Raw genomic sequence first — 25296 nt, 5'->3', positions numbered from 1 at the left:
ATCACATTAACTAATAAGGTATTTAAGAGAACAGCAAGAACTCCTGTATATAAAGTATTTCCATAAGAGTAAAATGAATTTAGGTAGATACAGAGGAAAAATATTACAAAAACGAGTTGAAACCTATAAAATGTGTGGTAGTGGTAAAGTGAAGACACCTGGTCTATTGAGATGCTCATAAGATGGAAAAATACTGAAGCAAGAAAATATTGATTAAGAAAGACAAATCAAGAACCAGGAACTGGAAGTTAAACCAGGAAAATTCACAGATGAACAAAGCACAAGCTGAGTAGTGAGGCTACATAGCCCATTGAAATAAACTACTAAAGGAAAAGATGGATTTAAGACTTTGATGCTTTTTCAAGACTGCTTGTTTTTCTAAGCAGTGTTGCTGTGCTCCAGCACAAGGTTTCTCTTCAAACAAGCAACTGAGCTCTGCTGTCCCTCTAACACCTTCTGCAGGGGACAGAACCATCTAATCAAATCATAGAATCATAGTGTAGCAAGACAAACCTTTTCTATGGGTGCAGCGCTCCAAGGTCCAACCAGATGTCCCAGTAGAATCTCACAAGTGGTGCTCTGACCAGCCTGGATCAGTGCTACTGCCCCGAAGGTGGCTAAACCAGCCCCCTGGCTTCCCCACGTGTGAGTTTTTTATTGGCCCCCTAATCCTGCTCATGCGCAGTAGGGGCCTGCCCTAATTAGGCACAGGTGGGCTTAACATGAGGTCAAGCTCATTACCTGACAATTAGTGGCACCTGGTTGCCTCATGTCACTACATCATAGAATCACAGAATTGGCTGGGTTGGAAGGGACCTCAGAGATCATCAAGTCCAACCCTTGATCCACTCCCGCTGCAGTTCCCAGCCCATGGCACTGAGTGCCACATCCAGGCTCTTTTTAAATTTCTCCAGGGATGGAGAATCCACCACTTCCCTGGGCAGCCCATTCCAATGTCTGATCACCCTCTCCATAAAGAAATTCCTTCTAATGTCCAACCTAAACCTAAACCTCCCCCTCCCCTTGAGATCGTGCCCTCTTGTCTTGCTGAGAGTTGCCTGGGAAAAGAGACCAACCCCCCCCTGACTCCAACCTCCTTTCAGGGAGTTGTAGAGAGTGATGAGGTCTCCCCTGAGCCTCCTCTTCTCCAGCCTCAACACCCCCAGCTCCCTCAGCCTCTCCTCATAGGATCTGTGCTCGAGTCCCTTCACCAGCCCAGTTGCCTCCTTTGGACCTGCTCCAGGACCTCAATCTCCTTCCTGAACTGAGGGGCCCAGAACTGGACACAGGACTCGAGGTGTGGCCTCACCAGGGCTGAGCACAGGGGCAGAATCCCTTCCCTGGACCTGCTGGCCACACTGTTCCTGATACAGGCCAGGATGCCATTGGCAAATGCACCACCAGCAGACGCACCACAGCAATTCTGTCTCCCACCCACCTGTAGGCAAGGAACTCAACAGCTCAGAACATTCTTTTCTATTTAGATCATGGAATTTTGAAATAGCTTTTCTGAAATAGCCCAAGGTGGGTGCTTTTCATACACTAAATGGAAAAAGGATGTCCCAGAGGGCAACTAAAAGTCATGAATCAGTTTAATCTGTCAAAGTGCCTAATGCTTCCCATTCTTCATCCAATGGAAATGAGAATCCAAACTTAGGCATCACAAATAGGTGGGGAACTTCAGGCCACTGAGACTCTGAAAAAGCAGTGGATCCTCCACTCTGAGAAATGAAGGCTTTTAAGAGATACTGCTTAAAGATCTACATTGTCCATCTTCAAGACCTTCATATGAGAGGACAATTTCCTTTGCTACAATCTGTGTTTTGGCACAGCAAAGATAAAAAGAGAAAAGCTGCTTTGTGAAGTCCCTGAGCTGCAAAGTCTGCCTTACAGTGACAGCAGCACCACCAGAGCTCCTAAGGAAATGCTCTAGCTCGGTGTCACTTATCTCCAAGAATAACAAGCAAGTATTTCACCTCAAAACCCTGCTGACAACTTGCAAGGCAGGAATTGTGAAACATTTCCATCTCTTTACCTTCAAGGCAACCACAGAAGATTGCCTCCCCCTTGCAGAGGGAAGAGAAATGAAGACCAGGAAAAGTCAGGGCTTGACTAACATCAGGAAAATTCCCAATTTGTGGATTCACGTGGCGTAAGACAGATTTATGCAGAATAACAGTATGTTAGATCTGTAAACATACAGCTGTGTAAGTGCACTAGATAGAGGTCCCTGGCTGAAAAAGAAAACACTGATTATTCTACTTGTTAAAGGGTAAATACTTGGCATGAAAGAGTGACTAAATTTTAAAATTTTATTTTATTCATAGAACTTCTCAGTGATTGAAACATTAAATGCCAGTCAAACTGCTGGAGATTTTGCTGTCTGGGTACTGACTTGACCTAAACTGCATGCATTAATCCTTTGTGGGAAGGTGCAAATGGCTACATGACCCCTCCATCACCTGGTCCTAGGCTCCCATAGGGTTCTCCTCCAAGCTGGGCTGCTGCCAAGTGGATCACACTTAATTTTTATGTTTAGGAAAACCAAAAGCAGCATTAGGTCTGTATTTACCAATGTTGCAATGAACCTTCACTGACTCAGTCACCTTTAAGGGAATATTCCTAAAGAAGACATTTCTCTGGATTGTCCTAACCTGTCCCAACGAGCAGGGATGATGCTACAGTCACATCCACTCCTCCTTAGCCCCAAGTTCTACATCCTCCATTGCTTATTCCTGTAAGGAAATAGAGTGAAATGCAGAACTTGGACAGTGTGGAGGATGGAAGTGTCCTTGCAACCACAAAAACACCACCAAGTTTCAAAGCATTTTTATATTCAGAAGAAGAAAAAAATGTAAACCCTACTTTCAGGATTTTTAGTTTTTCATTATCTAAGACTCTAAAAAATGGGCACACAAAATGGTAAGTTGGGAGACAGGTGCTCATTCATACACCTCCAATACTGCTTATTTTTAGAATTATTCTTTGAAGGCATGTCCATAAACCCTGCAGAGGACTCCGTACAGAAAGTCTCAAAGATGCAAAATGTCTTCATGGACTATTTTCAAGTATCTGTGGGCTAGTATCCCAACTTAAACATGGTTTCTCCCCTTAAACTTCTGTTCTTCTAGTAGAAGAAAAAAATACAGTAGAGGAAAATATATTAAAAAAACCCCAAAAATCAACAACAACAACAGAAAAAAACAAAACATGAAAACCAACCAAACAAAAAAAGTAAAACTTGCATAAAAATACATAGATTTCAAAGATATATTTGAGTATGAACGAAATAAACTCTCCTACATAAGGTTTTTCATTCATCTGACTCTCCCATGGAAGGAACTGGTACCAGTATGATGTGACACTGTCAGGACATTTTCTCTCCACTGCCATTCCAGTAGAAGCTTCACATTCAGCAAGGTGAACAAACAACACAGGGTGCTCACAGCCAATTCTTCTGATTATCAGCCTATCCCATGAAACCTGGACCTTCCTCCAATCCAAAAGGATGAAAGCCACTTTTATAGAGATAGGATTTCATATGTCCAAAGCATACACACACCCCAAAACCCACAATTTCTTATTTTTCTAGAAATTGTTACACTACAATAAAAGCCAAGCTGCCCCCAGCCTCTCCCTCTTTTGGGTGTTGAGTAAATTTTTTGTAATTCTGATTTCAGATCACTAACATGAAAGCAGCTTGCCCAATTCATTACACATCTGTACTAACACAGAACTTAGTTCCTTTAAAGCTTTACTATCCATAAACAAGAAACAGAAAGTTGCTATTCTGCTAAACACGGTGGAGGAAATAATTTCCTTAGCAGGAAACAGTTTTCTGTCAGAAAGCAGCAAAGATAAAAATCCTTCAGCCTTCTTCCTCTCCTTGCAGACTCACTTTCATCCTTTTGTCTGATCCAGACACACTGCTACTTCATCTGATGCCATAGGTGAGGTACTTTCCTCTTTATGGACAATAAATGATGCCACAACCACAACAAGACTGTAATTCCACTGCAGGACTGAACAAGTGAGCATCTGATGCACTGAATCAGTTATTCCTCTAACATAAACAGCAGAAATAATTGCAAAAGTAAAGCAAATGAGCAGCCAAGTAAATTAATTCTTTCTTGAATCACTGTTCCTTTTATCCAAGTCTAAATGACTCCTTTCCTATTTAGGAAGCCTGAGGGGATAAACAAATGTCCAAGATGGTGAAATTAAAAATGAGCTCCTGAGAGTGAAACATGCTACGATTGCACTTCGTAACATTTCTATTGCTCCAGTGTTGTGTGAATCACTTCCCACACTGTTATGATCAAAAAAAAGACACAAATAAAACAAACAAACAAAAAAAACCAAACCCACAAATGCTATGACTTCATCAGCTGGAAATAAAGATATGCACAGAATGACAAATAATTTAAAGAATACTGAGAAAACTACCACCTCATTCTGAAGCACAAGTTTCATCTTTGTATCTTTCAGAAGAGCAGCCATTCTCACACCAAAAGGCAGAATATTGAAACAACAATCAGAAAAGCTCCATCTAACAAAACCATACTTCACCTTCCCCAAACAGTCCAAGTTTGGGTTTCTGAATGGTTATAAAAACAGTTGCCAATATAAAACATTCTCATTAGCAATATTTTAACAATTACCTACCCTACAAATTCTGACTTATCTTTACAATTTCTCTAAATCCAAAAAAGCTCAATTTATTGCTACTTAAAACTTCCAAGAGGACAATAATCTATGCTTAAGACAAAAAACCAGCATGGGAGCCATCGATCAGATAAAATATCAAAGGTATGGTGCAAAGAAGGGGCCTCCCATAGGGAGATTTGCACCTGCTTTTGATAGTCATGCTCCAGAGCTAACCAAATGCAGCCTTGAATTCCTACTACTTAGAGTTCAACTTTGACATGACAAAACAAGTATAAAAAAAAAAAAAAAGAAAAAAAAGAAAACTTTCATCCGTATAAAGCATCATGGAATCCAAACCTGTTCTGTAGCAGCTGAACCTCACATTCTTTTTTTAATTAAATGGCTAGACATCTCGACAGAGGTATTAAAATCCCTGTTAGGATTCTTTCCTTTAATATAATAGCTCATTTCCCTCATAAAATCATTAATAGAAAATAAAGCCCTTTTTGTTAACTCTAATCTAGCCTCCTCACAAGTGTGCCAGAGGCACTTTAATATGGATTAAGTCATGAATATTACAAATTACAGCAGCAATGTGTAGCAACGAAGGATCAGATTATTCATATAACAGTAATACCTTGTTTGACACAAAAAAAGTAAACAGTATGCACTGATCTCTTAGGACAGTGAGTAAGTTCCTCTTAATTCTGTTTCCCTGACACTTACAAATCCAGATTTACAGACTGAAGGAACATGAAGCACAAACCTTAGGATGATGACCAAGAAAGAGGTGTACTACAGGGTGTCATAAAACCTACTTCCTTTTATGTCAAAATTCTCTCCTGTTCCACATGATGTACAGGTATGAAGTGAAGGTAGAGCAGGAAGAAGTTAGCAGGCACAATTTTTGCATGAAGATTCATGGGAGATGCATTATGAACAGAGCAAAGCTGTGTACAGGCAGGCACAATTAGGGAAGACTTCATGTACCAGCAAGAACAGTACTGGCCATAAATGCAATACCACACACTGAAATTAAAATCAGAGTTAATTCACATATAAGGATGTCATTGCAGAAGATCACACCCCAATAAAGTTTGTATTTCTCCTTGGGTAATGCTGGAACATGCAAAACCTGTACCTTTCTTCTCTACTCAAACCAGACAGACTGGGAAAGGCTTGCAGTCTTCATACGGGTTCATGGGGAGGGAAAAAACAAGAACAATGCCCAAATCTAAGTGCAAAGATGTTATTCATGCACATGTTATCCACTACAGAGCCCTCCACACACTGCCTTTCAACTACAGGGCACACGGCTGCCTTTTTTTCAGCAAAAACCTTTTTTTCCAGAAACCCAAAGATTTAGCTCAAGTTAAAACACAACGAAGAGGTATTTCCACTTTAATTCACCCCATTCCTTCACTGTAACTCAACAAACCTTCAGATGACACATTAATTGCCTCCTACCAAGCCCAAACTGCCATAATGTAAGCCCCTGCAACACCACATTACAAATGGAATGAACCTGGACCTATAGAAACTCTGTGAAGAAATCAATGAAAGCTTCCAAGATACGTTCTCCAAAGGGAGAACTGCAATTCCTCAGCAACTTGCAGCATTAACATCTGATGGGACAAGTCTGTCAAGGAGAAAACTTAGAGAAATAGTTTTGCAGAAAGACTTAGAATCTAATTTTGGGAGCTAGAGTACTAATTCTAATTAAATTCTAATCTGCTTTTTTTCCAGGTTTCAGAAAATGCTGTCTCAAATAGGCTTATTTTCTAAGAAATGCAGCATGATTTTCTCATTAAGAAATCTGTTACAATGAAAACACATTAGTACTAAAACCATAAAAGACTGAGAAAATTATGGACATTCTCCCCCAAACTAGTGGATTGGCCTAATAACACCTAAAAAAAAAATATTGTTTATTCTCAAGTTAGCCTGAAAAGTGGGAACTTGCTGTTTAAGTGTTTCTTCAACATTATCTCTACTTTGTTCTTTAATTAATAAAAGGATACATGCACTGACATTACAAACACTAATTTGCTATTTAGCATCCCAAATTAGGAAGCATAAACATTTATGCACTTCATTAAACACTACCTAAGAACACTTTGAGATTAACAGGAGACAAGCCAGGCTGCTAAATGCAATTTCAGAATACACAGAAACCACTGTAGAAAGACACTGCTCCACTTGTCACCTATTGTCACTCCCCAGCTCCATACTATTGGCACGAGGGGCACCAGTGAGATCTGACGCATCTGGGCAATCACAAGTGCAAGCAAAAGGGAAGGGACTGGGATGCAGACACATGAGCAGCAAAAGTGGAGAAAGACCTGCTTGGCAGCACAGCATTCTTAGCTGGGCACAGGACACTCATGACCTTGCATTTTAGAAAGCATAAATCATAATTATGTCATGAATTAAGAGATCATTTAAGCACACGTGTTACACAGGAGGAGAAAAAGTGGTGGGTTTCTCCATCTTTTCCAAAACAAGTACTGCAGCTCTTTTCCCTTCCCCAACCATCCACCCATCCATCCCCTCCCTCCCTCCTTCCATCCCAGCTCTCTACAGAATCCTTGCCTTGCTCTGTTCAAATTATCTATGCATACAACACACTGAAATAAACATCATGTTAGGGTTTACAAGTGCTACAAGTGATGCTACAAGATGATAAGAAATGGTAAGTATCTCAAAACTACAGAAAGCTGAACTTCAGTGGCAGAAAATAAATACTGATACTTAGGAACTGGCAGCCTGAAAGGTAAATAGCCATAGCTGTGTGCCTAAATAAATGGATGGTTAACTAAGATCACAAACATAATCCACAAAAATTCTCAGTCCAGGCCCTAAATTATCTCAACAAGCCTCATATCCAAAATCCTTCAAGAAAAGAATTAAGGCTATTTTCTTTTACTTACAGACAATCACATATAATTCAGACCCACAAAGCATTCCTTGTAACTTTGCAACCCAAATCTAACTTCAATATAGAAAACTGGTTTATTTTTTATTTAAATATGTGCTAAAAGTTTCCATTGCTAAATGATGGACTCAGAGGAAATGGTACTAAATTTTCTATTACACGTAATCTTACCATAGTGTGGAAATCTTTAAATTGACTGAAAGTACAAATACACTAAAAATACAGTGTTTCAAGAACAGTAATATGGACATACTGAAGAGGTTTCAATCACAACCTGAAAAGTGCCCTGGTCCCTGAAAAAGAAGTCCTTCTTTCAGACTATGATTTTTTTTTTTTTTTAAATTATCATGATTTTTCTAACTTACAGCTTTGAGTTACTGATTGTTTGGTATTTTTTATGACAGCAATGGTGATCTCACTACAAGATAATAAGTGAAAGAGAAGCATTCTTTGTGTGTTTTTGACCAAATATATTGTTAGAGATCAAAACAAAGATTTATAAAAACAAACGATTAAAATTTCAAAGTTCAGAAAAACACTTTGTAAAATACAATAAAACCTTTTCAATAGCAAAGTGGATTTTGTACAGTTCTTCCATCTAAGCAGTAGTTTACTGCAGCCCAGGTTCCACTAACTCCAGGAAAACAAAATGGAGGCAAAAGGGGTTGGTATTTGCAGAATTACAACCTATAGAGAGAACTGCAGGTAAAATACTGCAACTCATAGGAGAAAAACCTTTAAAAATGCACTGTTTCATTGTCAGTGAACTTACAATATATCTTACATTATTTAAAAGCAGGTTACACCACAGAAAGGCTTTTGACAGAACCGCTCAAAAAAACGACTCAGTTATGTAGAGCAACGCTTCGAGTCAGCTTCTCCCATCAGCAAAACTGCCACACAAATCAAAAACCAACACTTAAGGAAAACACTAAGACTTTATTAAAAATCCAAAATTTATTGCAAATTGTACTTTGCACTTTCCCTCCTTTCTTCATTTTTACACGATTTATTGATATCCATGATTTTTTCACAGATGTACTTGTTGACTTTGGAGAGTCTCTGTGCAATTTCAGTTTCATCCACAGTTTCTTGTGCTATTCTATCATACAAACATTCTGGGGAGAAAAAAAAAAGGAAAGAGCCATTAGGATATTTTTAGAAAATAGTATAGCCCTGTGTTGGGCTAACTACTTAAGAATCAGCACTATGGAAACACTGTGTATAAATTGTTGCAAGACAACAGAACTTTCCTTGATTCAGTGGCTATCTTGTTAAAGAAGATTTTCGCACCAGGCTTCAATCTTTGGCACGACCATTTTTCCAGTGATGCTGTGACTACATTTATAAACTTTCTATATAGAAACAAAGCTAAATCCAACCTTTTGCAGAGTCACTTGCCTGCCTAACTCTTGCATTTGTCCATATCTCCACAGCAGCAGATTTAGAATCTTATCCGATGTGCATCGTCTCACTAGAACTGTTGTTATCTACAGTTCCCTGTGAGTCACTCCTACCAAAAAATCTTCAAGGCATTAAGTGATAACAATTAGGAAGAGAAGCATTAACCAGTAGAAGACATTAAGCAATTTATTATTTAAATCTGTACAGCATACATTAATGTCTGCATCTTTTTTGGACACCCTGTCCCTGGGTGTATATGGCTTTTGTTAATAGATTATTCAGGGCAAAAGCCACCTTCTTGCACGTCTGCACAATGCACTTTGTGAACTTAAGTGGAACACAAAAAGCAAGCAACAGTAAAAACTGCAAAAGCAATAAGGGCAATGAAAGTTGAGATAATTCTGCTCCATGGAGTCAGTAGCTGGGTGCCAGAAACTGGTAGAGGTTATTGAAATCAGAGGTGGTGCAACACACCCAACTTCTTAGCGACAGGCAGGCTTGTTTTGCAGTTTCCATAAGCAGTACAATGTATTTTGTTGTGTAGGCTTTCTGGATTGATCAAACAAACTCTCTTCTGCTTTGCCTAGTAATCTATTCCAGTAGCCGTTTATTGCTTCATATAAAAAAAGCCATAGAGATTATTGCTTAATTAACATGGTTTATAACATTTTTAATGCGTCATATTCAAAAGTTATGAAAATTAAGTACTCTGCACGCTTTTTGGTTCATTTTGAAACCTCTCAGAAGTTTCATAAAAGGTTATTTTGCATTAACAAGGTTTATAACAGTGCTCATGCATCACACTTTTTATAATTTCTTTATCACACACTACACAGTAGGGATTTTTAAGAAGCTAGAGATATCAGACACATTAAGAGCTCATGTTGCCATTCAAAAATCTATTGTAGATGTTAGTCTGTGTCCACAGAACAATGAGAACAACTAAAACAATATGAATTTTATGTTTTAAGATTTGCTGAATGTAAAATAAGTAAAATTAATCAGCATGCAGCCCTGCAGCTGAAAGGCTGGTCATCAGTAAACTAAGATCTGAAATCCAAAACTTAAGAAAAGGTGTGTCACTAAGAGTCTGAAGAAACACAGCATGTTTGTAGGACATAACCTTGTACTACAACAGTCTCAGGAATACTCCCAGGTTGTGGCAGATACACCTAGTAAGGTGAACTTTGAGTAAAAATACAGGCTATGTTATTAGCTTAGCCACAATGACAAGCAAAGAATCCCTTTGAGAGAACTCCTTTCATCAGCTGTGATGCTTCAAGTCAGCATGACCCAGATGGATCCATGATCATCACAGCTTTTCCTCTTACATTTCTATGAGGGGCTGCAGAAACAGTAGTTTAGGAGTCATGCAAAGATGCTGGCTTAGGGGCTCCAAAAAGTATTTGGGGGTTCTGCTGCTTCCTTGTCTTTTGGCTTTAGAGGAGCATACAGATATCCCTTTGTATTTCTGACATTCAAGTAGACCTAAAAGGCTAACAAAGACCTTGATTTCTATTTGTGATGACTGATCCAAGTCATTGGCCATGTAAACTCTAACTTTCTCACATTTCATCATTTGTCCACTTGCTACTCATTTGTTTTGTTTTAGTCTCCATCTCTCTATAACATAATAACTTCTTCTTTGATAACTTCCAGCTCTCCAGGAAACACTGCTGGCATGATGGGGCAAGACCTGCTAACACTGAAACAAATGCAAAGCACACAACAATGTGGAAAATCATGGTTATGTGCTACTCGGTACCCCCTGATAAAGGAAGTCTGCCTGCTGTCACCTGAAACATCAGCCATGCAGTTTAAATGGTTCAGGAGGAGAAAAGTATAGTCTGAGTCTAACAAAAAGGCAGTCAAAGACAAGGTGAAATAAACAGTGGAAAGAGGGACACAGAAAACCAGGGTGTGGAAAAGTAAAATTCAAATGAAGGTTGAGGCTGGAAGCCAAAGTATGACAGAAAACACAGAATTACTACTAAGTGTAGAGGTATAGAAGAGAAGAAAGGAAAGGGCCCCATCTGCCTCTGACCATGTACCTGTTGGGGCATACTCCCAAACTCACAGTAGTCAGAACAAGGGGAGTTAGAAGAAAGCTAGAATCTAATGGCTCACTGAAGTACAAGACTGAAGTATGAGAGGAAATTCCCACATAAGCAACCTTGCTGGCAGTGCTGAGGAGCAACAGCCTCCAGCAAGGAAACTAGAAAGCTCTTTGTAATAAAGGGCTAGTGAAAAACAACCCCTTCTTACTATGTGTTTGTAAGTGCACGTCTGAGCAACCAGTTCTGCTTCCTATTAGGAGCTGACAAGTGTAGCCACAGCCATAGAATGGGTTCCTTACGTGGCCAGTACGTTGCTGCTCATGTTACAACTGCACCAAAAGGTCCTAGCCAGAACTAGAAAATTCATATTTTTAGAGCAGATCAGGGGAAAAAAAAGGACACCTTTGACTCGTTCTCTCTACCTAAGAAAGATGACAGTGTGAAGATCAGTTTCCAACTTTTCCCCGCGCAACAGGAACACAGACACACGCTCAAACAGGAATCATATTTCTCATTTCCCAAACATGGTACTCGCAAGGCAAATTACAACAGCTCTTAAAGGGTTCATAGGTAAGAGCACATAGCAACTACAAACAGGAAACACAGAACAATGAAGCTCAAACAGGGAGAATTCTTTCAGTCCTACTGCAATTTAGTATAGACACAAAACCTAAAAATCCAATTTCAGTATGTACTCCATGAGGAACCAACTCAGTTCTGACTTAAAAAGAAGCCTGAAATACCAAGAGAGACAGAAATGAATGTAAACCACAAGCACGATGATACAAAGGGACTGAAAATTCACTATTCATTTCAAATAAAGGAGAAGGCCTTATCTCTCTCAAAGTACTACAAACATGGACTCAGGCTTGCAGTTACTGAAAGTCTCGTTGCAATTTTTCCTGCCACATAGGTCAGTGATTTACTCTTCCTGTTCAAATTCCAATTCAAGTGCAACAATTAATTTTTTACTACTTCCATTTCCTCCACTTAGAAGGGTAACACTATTCTTTCTTGCTTTGAAGGTCTGCATATTTTTATAGTTACAACTATAATTGTTTCTGTTCCTCATGCCAGAGCTGGTTACATTCTGGATGAAAGAATGTGATAAAGCTACTCTCAGGCTTGTTAAAAGGAATATATGCATTTAAAAAAAAATCACTATGTTATAAATGAATTCCAGAACAATGTGCTGTTCTCCAGGCTCAGATTCCTGTCCTGCAAGTGGCTCAAAGTGATCATCTTCTTGAACCTCACTGAAGTACAACTCTTCAGCTGTGAAGGCCTGCACTGTGCACAGCTATTGCAATGTGTTTTACTTTTCCTGAGTACGTATGCACTTCACAATGCAATAGCAATCTGAATTACAGTTTTTAATCAGTTAATTTTATCTGAGCTGAAAAGAAGCATCTTTCAACTCGATGATTAATAGTTAAACTCCAAAGCAGGAAGCAAAAGTTTTCAAATAACCTACCTCTGACAATGCTTAATTTGTGAGGTGAGAGAGGTGGCTTGGGAACGGCATCTTTCTTTTTTTTGGTTGCAACTCCTGTGACACTTCTGTTCTTGAGAACATCTGTTCCCCAAATCATAACCGCTAGATTTTTTGTATACTTTGAATCTCCTTGTGTAACTTGCAGCTGGTGCCATTTCTCCTCATCTACCCAAATTCCACTGCCAAGATGGACCTAGAAGGTAGTAATAATAACAACTTATCTATGGTATGTAGCACACAACAGTATCCAAGTGCTGTAGGAACATTAATATTAGGTACTATAATAACAGTAATTAGGGCTGAACAAATCCATGTTGCCTAATTCTGAACCTTCTCCAACTCTGTGGGTCAGGGAGTTCAAGTCAACCTGGTACATAGAACCTCTTCCTTTTTGTTCTCAGTTCTTACTCTCTACATTTTTGCTCCCACATTGCCTACCACCTGAAAGACTATGGTCAGGAACAGAGATAGAAGAGGGAAACAGTGAACACATCCAGTATTATAAAGGTATGCACAGCATATAAACCAAGCAATTGCACCAGCCTAGTTCAGGACTAAGATGAAACATTGCCTCCAGAGTGAAAGCTTTCCTTTGGATGAAACAGACTTGATCAAAACACTATTTCAGAGGGAAAAGCTTCCTAAACTGTACCCTGTACCTGTTGGCAAAATTCAGCCTGATAGTTTAAAGTAACTAAAAGAGGAGGAGGGAATTTGAGAGATAAAATTTCAGTATAACTCAAGAGTATGGAATTTTTGTAAACTTCCAAATACTACCATAAAGTTTGCTCAGCATGCACAACGGATCTCTCCAGGTGAGGCAATGACCCTTTGCCACAACATCATAAAGATGATGTTTCCATTAAGAAGACAACAGGGAGCAGAGATACTTCACTGAACTAGTAAAGCAGGATAATATAGGGAAATACAGTGTGAAGCCATTGTGGAGTCTCCAAAAGGAAGGGTAGCTGTGCTTAGTAGTCTTACTCAGCATCAGCTATGTTGTTAGACTCCCATGGAGCTAAACAGTACCTCTACCCTGAGCTTCCCAGTGCTGCAGACTTCAGATGAATGCAGGTCAAGAATGTGAGTACTGTCCTCAGGCTGGTGCTATGTATGGTTGAGCTGACAGCCCTGAAAACTAGGACATCATCAAGCCACAGCAAGGAAAATAACTCCCTCAGTAACCAGCACGGGTCTGACATGAGCACAACTGGATGCAAACCCTGGCCTTGTGCAGAACCACAGAGAATCCTTGGTCTATGTCTATGTCTATGCTCCTAACCCCTGGGGTACAGGGCAGACACCTGAACTGCCTCTGCACAGACAGAAAGCTGTACTCACAGGGTGAGCAAACCATCTGGTTGGACCAACACTGGGTCATCAGCCCTGAGAAGTTAACATATGTGACCTAGCTAGTTTCCTTTCTGGTAAGAGTTCATTGGAAACAAAGGAAATAGAACTTACTCTAGGATAATTCTGGAAAAGTACAAGATAGAAAAAATACCCATCAATATAAAAAATTAAGGTTTCATAAAGTCTGATCAAATAGAAGTTCTATCTCTAGCACTTCAATAAAAACTTACTGCCTCCTCACGATTAAAAAAAAAATACGGTGAATAAAATCCTATGGCAAATATATTAAGAGACTGTTTGCCTTAACTGTTTTGCTCTTAGGTTGCTGTGTTTTTATTTCTTTCACATGGCATTACATAAACTGTGCCCACTACCCATACAGATCTGAACAGTATCACATAAGTCTCATTAAATGGAAAGAAAATTGGAAAAAGCTACTGTAAAATTTTATACTTCCATAATTTTACAGCCTGTATTCAACCAAATACCATTTTTCCTTTAACTGGAAACTGGCTTTAATTATTAATGAGGGCTATAAGCCAAATACATTTTTTTTTCTTTTACTACAGCATCCTTCAAAAAAGCAAGTAGTTGGTTAAAAACTTAAATAGGAAAATATGAGTGGTTTGGCTAACCCTTCCTTATTAAAAACAAATGAAAAGGCCAACTTCCTCAAAGTAAAAAACCATAAAGCAAGCTACCCCTCCTACAGAATATTCTACAGTAAGGAGATTTTAAGAACCTCTTCAGAAATCAACATGGTATTTAAATTTTGAAATGGACAGAAACGGAACTAGTAATAAGCACAACAGGAACACCCCTTTTTTTCCTTCTCTGTTCTCAATGCACTTCATAAGTGTTTTAAAAAATTCAAACTTGGTGCTCTCTGCATATTTTGTAACACAACTTGAGTCTGTGCTCAGAAAGCAATCATGTTACAGTTATATCTGTCTTGATCTTGGAAAAGGTATCTGTAAAATAAAAAAATATTTAAGATAAAGAATATTGTGACATGCCAGATTTTGGATGTCTGTATTAAATTACTTGTAGGCTGCTGTATTTGATCAAAAAACTGATTCATTCCCCTCTGCCAAAACTGGGGTTTGTCTTTGCTAAAGATCGTTTAGTCTCTTAAACTACTACATTATTCACTACTTTTAAGTAATTTAAAAGAAAATAACAAGTTACAGCAAATGTTTTAATATTTATATTAAAAACAATATTTTAATATCAATTAATCAATATTTTAAAATCAATTCAGACAGATCATCTCCGAAGATGTACCATTTATTAAAAAAAATTATCACTGGCATGACCCACCAAAGTTAACAGCAAATATGTGAGAGGCAACCACAGAGACAGAAATCTTCTGTCTCTTTCTATTTCTAGCACTATTAGGGCAAGAAATTTAATCTGCCCATGTCTCAGTTTACCTCTCTGTAAAACAGGCTTGATGCTGTTTCCTATTACTCCCAAAGTTACAGGAAGCTCAGGGTACTCCAGATTCAGAAGCTATTTTCTTTCTTGGTGGAAGAGCTGCCCATGGGCAGATGATGAGAGACCCCTGGCCTGATGAAACCACTGGGAACTTGACCCCCAATTTCAGCAACTGCAGGATCAAACTTCAAGCACAATGCAAGAGAAACAACAGCAAAGTCAAAGCAGTGCTCACCACTGTAACTGTGCTAACGTGCAATATATTTTAAATGTCTCTCAGAAGTTGAACTTTTTTTTTTTTTTTCCTTCTTTTTCTTCTTTAGATGAATTCCATAGGTTCTTTTTTCGGTAGCTCTATTCTCCCTCTGGAGGGAAGAGATTTGTATGCTTTGAAAGAATCCTACTAAGATCAAATCTGATGCCACAAAGGAGAAGATTCCTACAAAACTATTTCAACTATTCTGGTGGTGCATGTCAACAAAAGAGCAATGAAAAAAAGGCACAAATAAGGAAAACTCAAAAAAAAACCCCAACATTTTCCAACACTCTAAACACATTGTTAGCTCACATTTTTGGTATCTGACCTGGCTGAAGCTCCAGTAAATAAGCAGTTCAAGAAAGACCAAAATTACAAGAAAGTTAATGAGATATTAACATTCTCAGTGTAAAGACTGAGAAAACTTCAGTGGCAGAAGTGGTGAGAAACTGGCAGATGAAATTAAGGTGCAGGAAAAGATGCATATAAATACTAAAGAACATGCCCTATCCCACAGACCTTAAGCAGAAAAAAAAGGAGGTAAACCAAACTCTCACAGGAATATATGTTAAGTTTGCATTGCACAAATACACAGACAAATTGTGTGTGCTAAATGTATCAGTCAACAAAGCTATCTGAACCAAATACCTGTCAAATGGCCAAGATTATACTATTTTTCACATGCATTTTGTCCTCAAGAATTAAGTCAAATTTATCTTCAAGAACGACAGACATTTAGGCTGTCAATTTTGTAACACAAATCTGAAAAGGGAACACTTCAGACTATTTCACTGTATGCCAAAGCTGAAATGGACATTTCCTCCTAAAAGGCTCTCAGATTACAGTACTGAATACACACACAGAAAGAGGATCTGCACAGGCAATTCTGAAGGACTTATAGTTTTGTAAAAGAAAGATAACATTAATTTAGTGATAATGGCAACAGCTATAAAAGCAGGCCTCAGTGCATGAGCAGACAATGTGTTAAATGTGTCTAAGTCTGAAAAAATACCAGTCAGGTTCTGGAAAGCTGTAGCTAGATGGTATTTTGCCAGCTTTATAAAATTATCTGTAAAGCAGCACTACATCAGCTCAATTCAGTGGCAATGCTCCGACCAGATTCAAGGGAACCCATTTTCATCCCAGGGTTCAAAATTATTTATTGGACTCCAACCAAAAGATGAAGGCTTCTCTGTAATATGGCTACAGCACATTAAAAACACTGAAGACCTTTTATGAAGAGGTATTTCTGTTAAATAGACTAATGTAGCTTTGTAATGTAGGCTTCTGCCTTTTGTCTATTATTTGGTGGATTTATGAATGCCACCAATTTAAGACTATGACAATATGCTTGTTCAAGCATTTTTAGTAATTATATTTCTGGCATTGCACAGCATTCAATGCTCTCATCACCGAGGGTAATTTTCTATGCTGTTAATATTTTTGCAATTTCATAATATTCCTCAGCACACCCTCATGAAAACTGAGGAAGTCTGTATAAGCTGCTACCACGCAAAATCCCCAATACCACGAAAATTTCACACGAAAACCACCTGATGGACATTAAAAAACTATTCATGCTATATTTAATTTAAAATACCTTTCCATTCTCGAGAATATACTTGTCCATTACTGGAACAGGGGCAGGATAGTACGTTGATGTATTTGCTTCCTCACTGAAGGTCTTCTGTACCTCAGGTTCAGGCTCAATTGATTCTGGTTTTACTTTTTCAAGCTCAATTGCAGGTCCTAGACAGTTAAGAAAAGAGAGCTGTCTGCTATCCCACAGAACATGAAATCAATCACTTCATCACCCATGGTTAGCATAAAATAACATATTAGTCATGTTCATTTTAAAGTCAGAAAGAGTCTAAATCAAAATCCTACTTCTGAATGTCAATAAATAAAAGCAGGATAAGTAACTCTGCTTTGCAAGCATTAAAATGTTTAACCTTAATTTAAATGTTTAACTTTATTCTTAAAGCATATGGACAATTACAGGTATGGGTAAGATCACTTGAATGCACACTACGGATATGGTGTTAAAATGACACTGAAAATACAAACCAAAAGCAACAATAGTAATTCTTCATGTAAGAATTACTATATAGTTGCACAGAAACTGGCATAATTTACTGTGATAACTCTATGAATTATCGATATAGAATTACAAACTTTAGAGAAATTTTAAATCTCTTTAGATAAAACAGAGATATATTAAAAATAGTGAGAATCAAATGCTACAAAGGAAACAGGCTTAGGCTACTTATGATAAAGTATCATGCACAGAAAGAGCATCCAAGGTTAAGAAAAAACACATAAACTAGAATTTTGATTGTCCAATCCATCCAACACACTGATTTTTATTTTTAATGTGATCAACACAAATTAAGCACAGATTAAACAACAGAATACTAGTAAGCATATGTTTAAGGCTTCAAAGGAGAATGATTATTTTGTCAGTCATCAACTTTTCTTTTCCAGCTCAAATTTAGAGTGCTCCTAAAAAGGCAAAAGAAGAAAATAAAATAATTCATGAACTGGATTTCATTATTCCATTCATTGCAGCTGTCACACCAGAAGCCTAGGAACAGGCAATGGCCCCAAATCCTATCATTGCCTCTTGATGTCTGCCTCTAGGGTCATTAGAAGCTCCAGCAGTCACTGAAGTTCCACGCAGGGATGGTGGTTCCATAACACTGCCAAGTCACCAACTTAGCCCCTGGACACCACAGTAATCAGCCACTTCCAAGAACTGTAGAGACAAACTCACCCACTCATAAGGACTCTATTGTACCAGGTTGGAGCTAAGAGCACTGCAGAGCACCAGGCAGCCCAACCTTGACATCTTCAGCAAATGACAATTCAATAATCAGGTCACCATCAGGGCTTAGCAACCCTCCTTGAGATTTATGCACATAGAACAAGCCCTGAATTGATCTAACTCTGCAAGTCAGGCTGGCACCAGAGCTTACATCTTCAGTCATGTCACTTAAAAATATTTTTTGTACCTGAAAGAGGTCAAGTATTCATTCCTCCTGCTTTGTGACTTAGAGATTATTGTACAGCAGTATCAGCATTTCCTTCATTGTCAGAATTTGACATCCCTCCCATAGCTTCCTCTGCACCTATACAGTAGCTGGCTAAACATTCTCAGCTAAATGCCTCTTGACACTGAGCAAAAACTAAAACTTGTCTTAGCAACTCAGACAACCCTACAATGCAGTGTCATGGGCAGAGTGTCTTTGGAGCCATATGCAATGCAAGCATGGCACAAAGAGAGAAATCAGAATAAAAAAATCCATACCATTTGCATTAAAATTTCATAGTCATCTTAATAAGCACCTCTGCAATCATGCACATACAATGGGACAGCCAAGACAAACTCAACTTTCTAAACTTGGGATTGCTGAACTGAATCAGACTGGGAGAAAAACCTGGACTGATTAAGCTATCCAAAGCCTGCAGGCATTTTAGAGGGGGTGCATCTAAACAGGCAGCTGCAGGGACATAATTGTCAGTGTGAGCTGTTACTTTAAGAACACATTCTTCACCTAAGTGCTACACTGAGTTTTCTTATTCTTTGAAAGTCACTTTGAGGAAGACACCTAACTACAACAACCTTCTTCCTAGAAGGAAACAATAATTTCACATGGAACATTTTTACTAGTTGCTCTTTAGAAGACTTTTACTGTTTTTTTACAGTAATATATTGACACAGCTGAGATCTGGTTTCCAGATTCCCTCAAGAAAAACAGCTGATTAAAACCCAAAATAGTCATAGCTCTAGTAGGTCAGAAAAAACCTCTACTGAAATTCACACTTTACCACTTGCTTAGGAGTCACCAAGAGGAAACCTGAAAAATCTCTTCTATATTCTACTAACTTTTTTTCTTCCCAAACTGAAAGCTTCTTCTAACTAGGTAGTTTTCACACCTACTTTCACCAGCTACTAAAACCCACATTTTCAACCTGGCACACTGTAAATAAGACATGGAACCTGCACGTTGCCTTCCTGCTAATGGGAGCTGTGTGCCCATCACCACACACCACACACTCCTTCCTCTTCCAGTAGCTCTCATGCACTGCAGCTTTCAGATGATGAATGGGACATACAAAATACATGCCACTATCTAAAGGCTTAAAAATTATACAACTTATGTAATAAAAATAACTAAAAATAATAATAAAAAAGACAATTCTTCAGAATGCAAAAAGGCAACAAATGGCATTTTTTGACACTTTGAATGTAAAATGAAAATATGTAAGGCTTGCCTTCATCACCTCTTTTCCCCAGAAATGCATCCTAGATTGTATGCTACTCAAAGAATTAGTAAATAAGCCAAAACAAACTAACTAATAAAGTGGTCATATACATTTGTAAGCAGCAAGCTGTTTTTCCACTTGGCCTACCAGAATTTGAATGAGAACAACAGGAGTCTGAAAAGTGGTAGTGTTAAATATATGGTAATTCCTGTACTCATACTTGATAGACACCTTGGACAAAACATCAAAAGGCCAAACCAATCTAGAAGTGCTGAATAACAATAATTCCTTACACGTAGTAAGACATAAATACCATTTCATTCTCCCTATCCTAGTGTCAGTCTCAAGACACTGTAAACTGGATCACTGAAATTAAATTGGGATTAATAATAATCACTTTGGGGGCTCTGTGTCTGTTGATGAATGAACGTGAATGAATGAAAGTGAACATACTCCCTAACTTTAGAGTAACACTAATTCCTGGCAATACAATATGCAAATGCAGTATTTATCAGGGAGCAAACACCATCCAAACATTACCCCTGGTACAACTTCACAATTTCTGTGCAACCACAGCAAACTGCACAGATCTTACCCTGGAAACAACTATTTAAGAAGTTAAGAATTCTTATCTTTTCCAATCCAGGGACTATTTGAAGTTAGACCTACTGGGAAGCATCAGTATTTAATTGTCTAAATCAACTTACTCTCTACTCATAAAAGCAAGGCATGCTTTCAGGTGTAACAGAACAAACTCCAAAGGCCTACAATGAAAGAGCTTCCTGATCCCAAAGCAAGTGAGGGAAAAGAGGCTTTGCCTGCACACATTCTTCTGGGTGCTCAGGTGAGGGATTCTGTAAAATCTGTCACAGCAGCCATCATATTGCCCAAGTGCTTTGGTCCCTAGAGCCCTGTGCAAAGATCTGCCTTCTCTAGGAAGCTGAGCAACATCATATCAAAAATCACAAAGAATCTTCAATATATCCCCATGGGTCAGTGCTGCTTACACTGTTGCCATTTGCTATATCTGCTTTCAAGGCTCTTTGAAAACAAAGAGCAAATCAGTGCCATCACATGAAAGATTAAGAACTTGGCTCTTCCCACAAGAGTGGCTCAAGTTTAGCAGCAGAGATGATGTCTCAGGTCTTAGGTAGAATACATTGACTTCTAGCTGCTCAGGAAAATCAACATATTGATGAGAAATTAGAAGACTGAACACTTGACGGGATCTTAGCTCAAGAGGCTGTTCTATGTTTGATCTGCAAGTTTAAAATGGCAACAGGCACACGTTTCCCACAGCTGCAATTCATCAGCACAAACCAGCTGTCATCTCATGCAAAGAAATCAGAAGTCTCTAAGGTAAAAGAGAAATGCAATTAGTTTGCATTAAGTCCAGCCTGCTGGAAGTGCAGCTTAAGGTAAATTACATGGTAATTTGAAACTCTAGGTTTAAGAAATCACTGCAGCAACTGTAGACAAATGCAGGATGTCATCTATTTTCTGAGCCATTTTCAGAGATTATTCACATACCTAAACATACCTCATTTGTAAGCTGGAGAAGTACCAAAGGCTAAAGATGTTTTTACGTATCTGTTTCTTGATTAAAAGTACCACTTTTTCATACTGTCATCACACTCTCTCATTTATGATTTGCTTAAGAAGTCTCCCATCATTCATAAACTTTGTATTGGTCTTTCTAGAACCTGGTTGTTTCTATACACTGAGGGAGGCTTCAAGAAAAAGCCACAGAGTTATCAGTGGTTAATGCACTGAATCTTAGGAAACACACACCCTGTAACAGGGACAGCCCATAGGGCCAAATTCTACCTTTGTCATCCATGAAAAGTTCCATACAGAAATGACAACAAGGGATTTTAGTTGAAGTTAGCTTTAAATCATATTTGTCTGGGTATGTGATTAAATTAAAATAACTTGTCTTCAATGTAATCGAGATTTATTTTTGGTTGTAAAGGAGGTCCCAAACAGATACAATGGAAATTCAAGCCAAGTATTTAGAGAAGATTCAGCATTTTTTCAAGAGGTTGTGTTGTATGTTTTTTGTTTTTTTAATTCTTTTTTCTTCTTAGCTCTCTTGATTCAGCTCAAGTAAAAAATGCATCCCTTCTTTCTTAAGGTGAAAGAAACGAGACAGAATTCAGAAGCTGTCTTCATTTCATTGCTGTCAAGTCTACCAACTAAATTGGTATTTTACACTGTTCAGCCCCATTGCCTACTAACATCTGGCTGGTGCTCCATTCACATAAATTCCAGCTAACTACTTGCAGATGAAGAAACATCTTTCCATCCAAGGAAAAGTTTAGAAAGCTCAGTGGAATCTACTGCCAACCACATCGTGTTTTTCAGACTGTGGAAACCTTGCCTCTTTCGTTTTATTTAAAAAGTTAACTGGAATGTTTATAATAAGTAATGACATTTTAATTATGGACAGTGTAACAATGATGAGCATTCACAATCAAACACCCAGTTTAAATTGTCAGATGCTACTTTGAGAACCTGGCTCCAAACTTGTGGGCACACTGTAACACATGCTACAGCACAGGCACATGCTCTCCCAGGTTTGGATTTGGATGTGAATGTAACTCAGACCCACATGCAAATTGCATGCACTCGTTCAAGTCAAGTAGAAGAGCCAATCCCCAATTTACATGCAAAAATTAAGTTTCCAGATACACAAAAGGCAGTCATAAGAAATAGCATGCTAAGTTTGGATGCATAAATTGTAATCAAGTTTCAGTCACCGAGCAAATCTTCAACACAGCAGTACCACATTCTAATAGCAAATAAATATAAATTAGTAAAATATCTGAAGGTAGTCCAAGGGTACCGTCTTCAATGAAAAGGATGAACTTTTTATTTGATCTTTTTTCCCATTTATTCCAACATAATGGTTAAATAATTGTTATAAACCAAAACAAATGAGCAATTGACTTGCGATACTTAAAATTTAAATCCAAATTACATAAACCTGCATTTTGTAACATGTACTGAGAAACGGGACACTAATATAAGAGGTTTTAAAAATTATTCTTTAACAATTCATTATTTTTCAAATAGCATGGCTGCTTAAAGCCACTGCTAAGAGGTTCAGGAATATATCACATTCTGACGAGCAACTAATGGGAAGAGGGGGCAGAAAACGGAAGGTAACACAATCACTTACATAACAGTAAACAAAATCCCTAACTGAGTAGAATAAAATAGTTTTAGCCCAAATATTCATTCCACTGCCTTTTCTTTCTTTTTTTAATTTTTTTTTCCCTTTTTTAACTGAAACATACTAGTAGTATATTTTGCAGATGACGCTTTATTATCTTTTTCAGCATATACTGGAAGGCCAGAGACTTCTTAAAATACAGCTACTTAAAATGGAACTCTGATTCAACCATACCAGCACAAAGACCTCTACTACCATTAAAGAAAACCCCAGACGTACATAGCATACAAATTCAACACATATTGTACATCCATAGCAGAAAACCCTTTTAACATTCAATGTCCAGTTTTAACAACCACTGCTATTCTTCAAATACATCTCCATTACTATTGATCACACCTGCAAAATTCATTAAAACTTGGCCCCTTTAAGTCCAGCACTTACCACTACCTAGTCTTAGAAGCAGTACATCCTGGAGTCTCCTGTTCAAGTCTCTGAGCTCTTTCATTTCTGACACGAGTGCCCCATACTCCTTGAGCTTCTTTGCTTGTTGCACAAGCTGTCTCCGCGTCCTCTCAAGCTCCTGTTGGATGTGTCTCATTTCTTCTTGTTGCTGTTGGTAACTCCTCAACAATTCTTCATAGAGAATCCGAGGAACTACAGCATCGTCCATGTTGTTCATGCCTTCTGAAGCCTCCATAAAAGCTTCCTCAGGGCTGGAAGTATTACTGAGACTCATCCCATTCTGCTTTTCAAGGCGAGCAACAACTGCTTCAATGCTTTTGTGTGTACCTTCACTTTGTTTCCTCCCATCTTGTCGCTGCATGTTACAACAACAACAAAAAAAAAAGAATAAATTAGGAGAGCAGCAAGATGCAATAAAATCAAAATTCTACAGACTTGGTAACTGCTAGTATTCTTGTTTTCCAAAAAAAACAAGACAAAGTCTGCCTGCAAAAATGTTTGCGTAAGAGATTCTTGTGGGTATACATCATAACTATTACGCAGGTGTAGTTCAGCTAAATGCAGCTATAAACAGCTGAGGCAGCTAAAGGCCTTCCCTGCTTTCCTGCAACACCTGCCATATAGGTCACTTGATTCCATAAATAAAGATAATTTTTTTTTTTTAAATTGCATCCAGATATCTTCTCCTTTAAAGTTTACCCCTAGACTTCCAACAGCAATGATTTTTTAGAAAGAGGAAGAATCAAGTATGTGCTACGTTTGTAACCTGTAGGGACATCAGAGATCAAAGCAAATACTAAACCAAGCTGCTCTGTGAAGAGAGGGCTTGTCCTTCCCACACTTGGGGTGACAAAACCTTCTCTGACTATGCCTCTAGCAGCTTCACCCAATTCCCTGATGCAAGTGACTGAGTTAACACTCTCAGCAAACACTGAAAAAGAACTGAGAACACAGAAGTTGGAGACAGAATGTATCATCCAGCCTCATCTCCCTCATCAAATGATTCTTCCTGTATCAGTACTGCCGTGCAGAGGCTTCATGTCCTTTGAACTCTCAGAGGAAATTTACCTTCAGTCATCTGCACAGACCCTAAAAATAAAGCACAGCTCTTTTCTGGGGCCCAGATAGTGGCATTAAAATGTGACAGCCTGAGTAAAAGTCACTAAGTTTTATTGGCCAAATGTGGAAAAACATTTTAACTTCCAAGCATCTGCAAGGAACGCAAATGCAGCTCATAGGTTAGAGACAACAAGCTGATGTTATCAATTCCCATACCACAATATCCCTGAGTAATGTGGCAGAAAATGACATTATTTGATGTTATGTCTGCTCCATGCATGTTCTGAAACAACACAAATAAAAAAAATCAAATAAAATATAAATGCTGGCCCACTGTAAAGAAATGTACTGTATTATTCCTGCAGCTGCAAAACACATGAAGCCACAGAGCAGTATTTGATTCTGAAGGTTGGCAGACCTTTAAAGAAATCATTTGATATAAAAAAATAAATACATTTACATGGTGGGTTTCTGGCATCTAGACCTAAAAGAGAAACTGGCAGTTCTAACAGAGGGATGCAGTCCTGTCAAGCTGTCTTCTCACCCTCTGTTATAGACAGGAAGCCTCAGAGCACCCCTTCCATTTCCAAACAAGCAGGGTGCAGCAGGTCATCACAAATGCCACCAAGAACAGCTGCTCAACATTCATGTAACTGCTGACTTTTCAAGCATTCTGGGCCAAAGCATCATTCAAAAACCTCAAACAGCAATTAAACCGTGCAGACAGTAGAGATGGGAAAATAC

At 38.4% G+C, this 25296-nt stretch overlaps 2 protein-coding genes across 4 annotated transcripts in view; both read right to left on the bottom strand.

Moving 5' to 3' along the window:
* Positions 1-25296, bottom strand: part of AGBL4 (AGBL carboxypeptidase 4) — an 891229-nt gene that overhangs the window by 326811 nt on the left and 539122 nt on the right. The gene's annotated exons all lie outside the window — the stretch shown is intronic.
* The window catches only part of BEND5 (BEN domain containing 5), a 30999-nt gene continuing 14204 nt past the window's right edge, over positions 8502-25296 (bottom strand). For 2 of the 3 annotated variants that reach the window (XM_071750193.1, XM_071750195.1), the window contains 4 exons: positions 23473-23848; positions 17188-17336; positions 12518-12731; positions 8502-8700 (listed from right to left, as the gene is read on the bottom strand). In XM_071750193.1, coding sequence (XP_071606294.1) covers positions 8540-8700; positions 12518-12731; positions 17188-17336; positions 23473-23848 — 900 coding nt within the window. In that variant the 3' untranslated portion in view covers positions 8502-8539. The remainder of the gene's footprint in view (positions 8701-12517; positions 12732-17187; positions 17337-23472; positions 23849-25296) is intronic. The other variant, XM_071750194.1, reaches the window with a different exon arrangement.

The sequence above is a fragment of the Heliangelus exortis genome, chromosome 8, assembly GCF_036169615.1.
Source record: "Heliangelus exortis chromosome 8, bHelExo1.hap1, whole genome shotgun sequence".
Classification (NCBI taxonomy): domain Eukaryota; kingdom Metazoa; phylum Chordata; class Aves; order Apodiformes; family Trochilidae; genus Heliangelus; species Heliangelus exortis.
The sequence above is the reverse complement of the archived record's forward strand: the minus strand, read 5'-3'. Positions and strand labels throughout refer to the sequence as shown.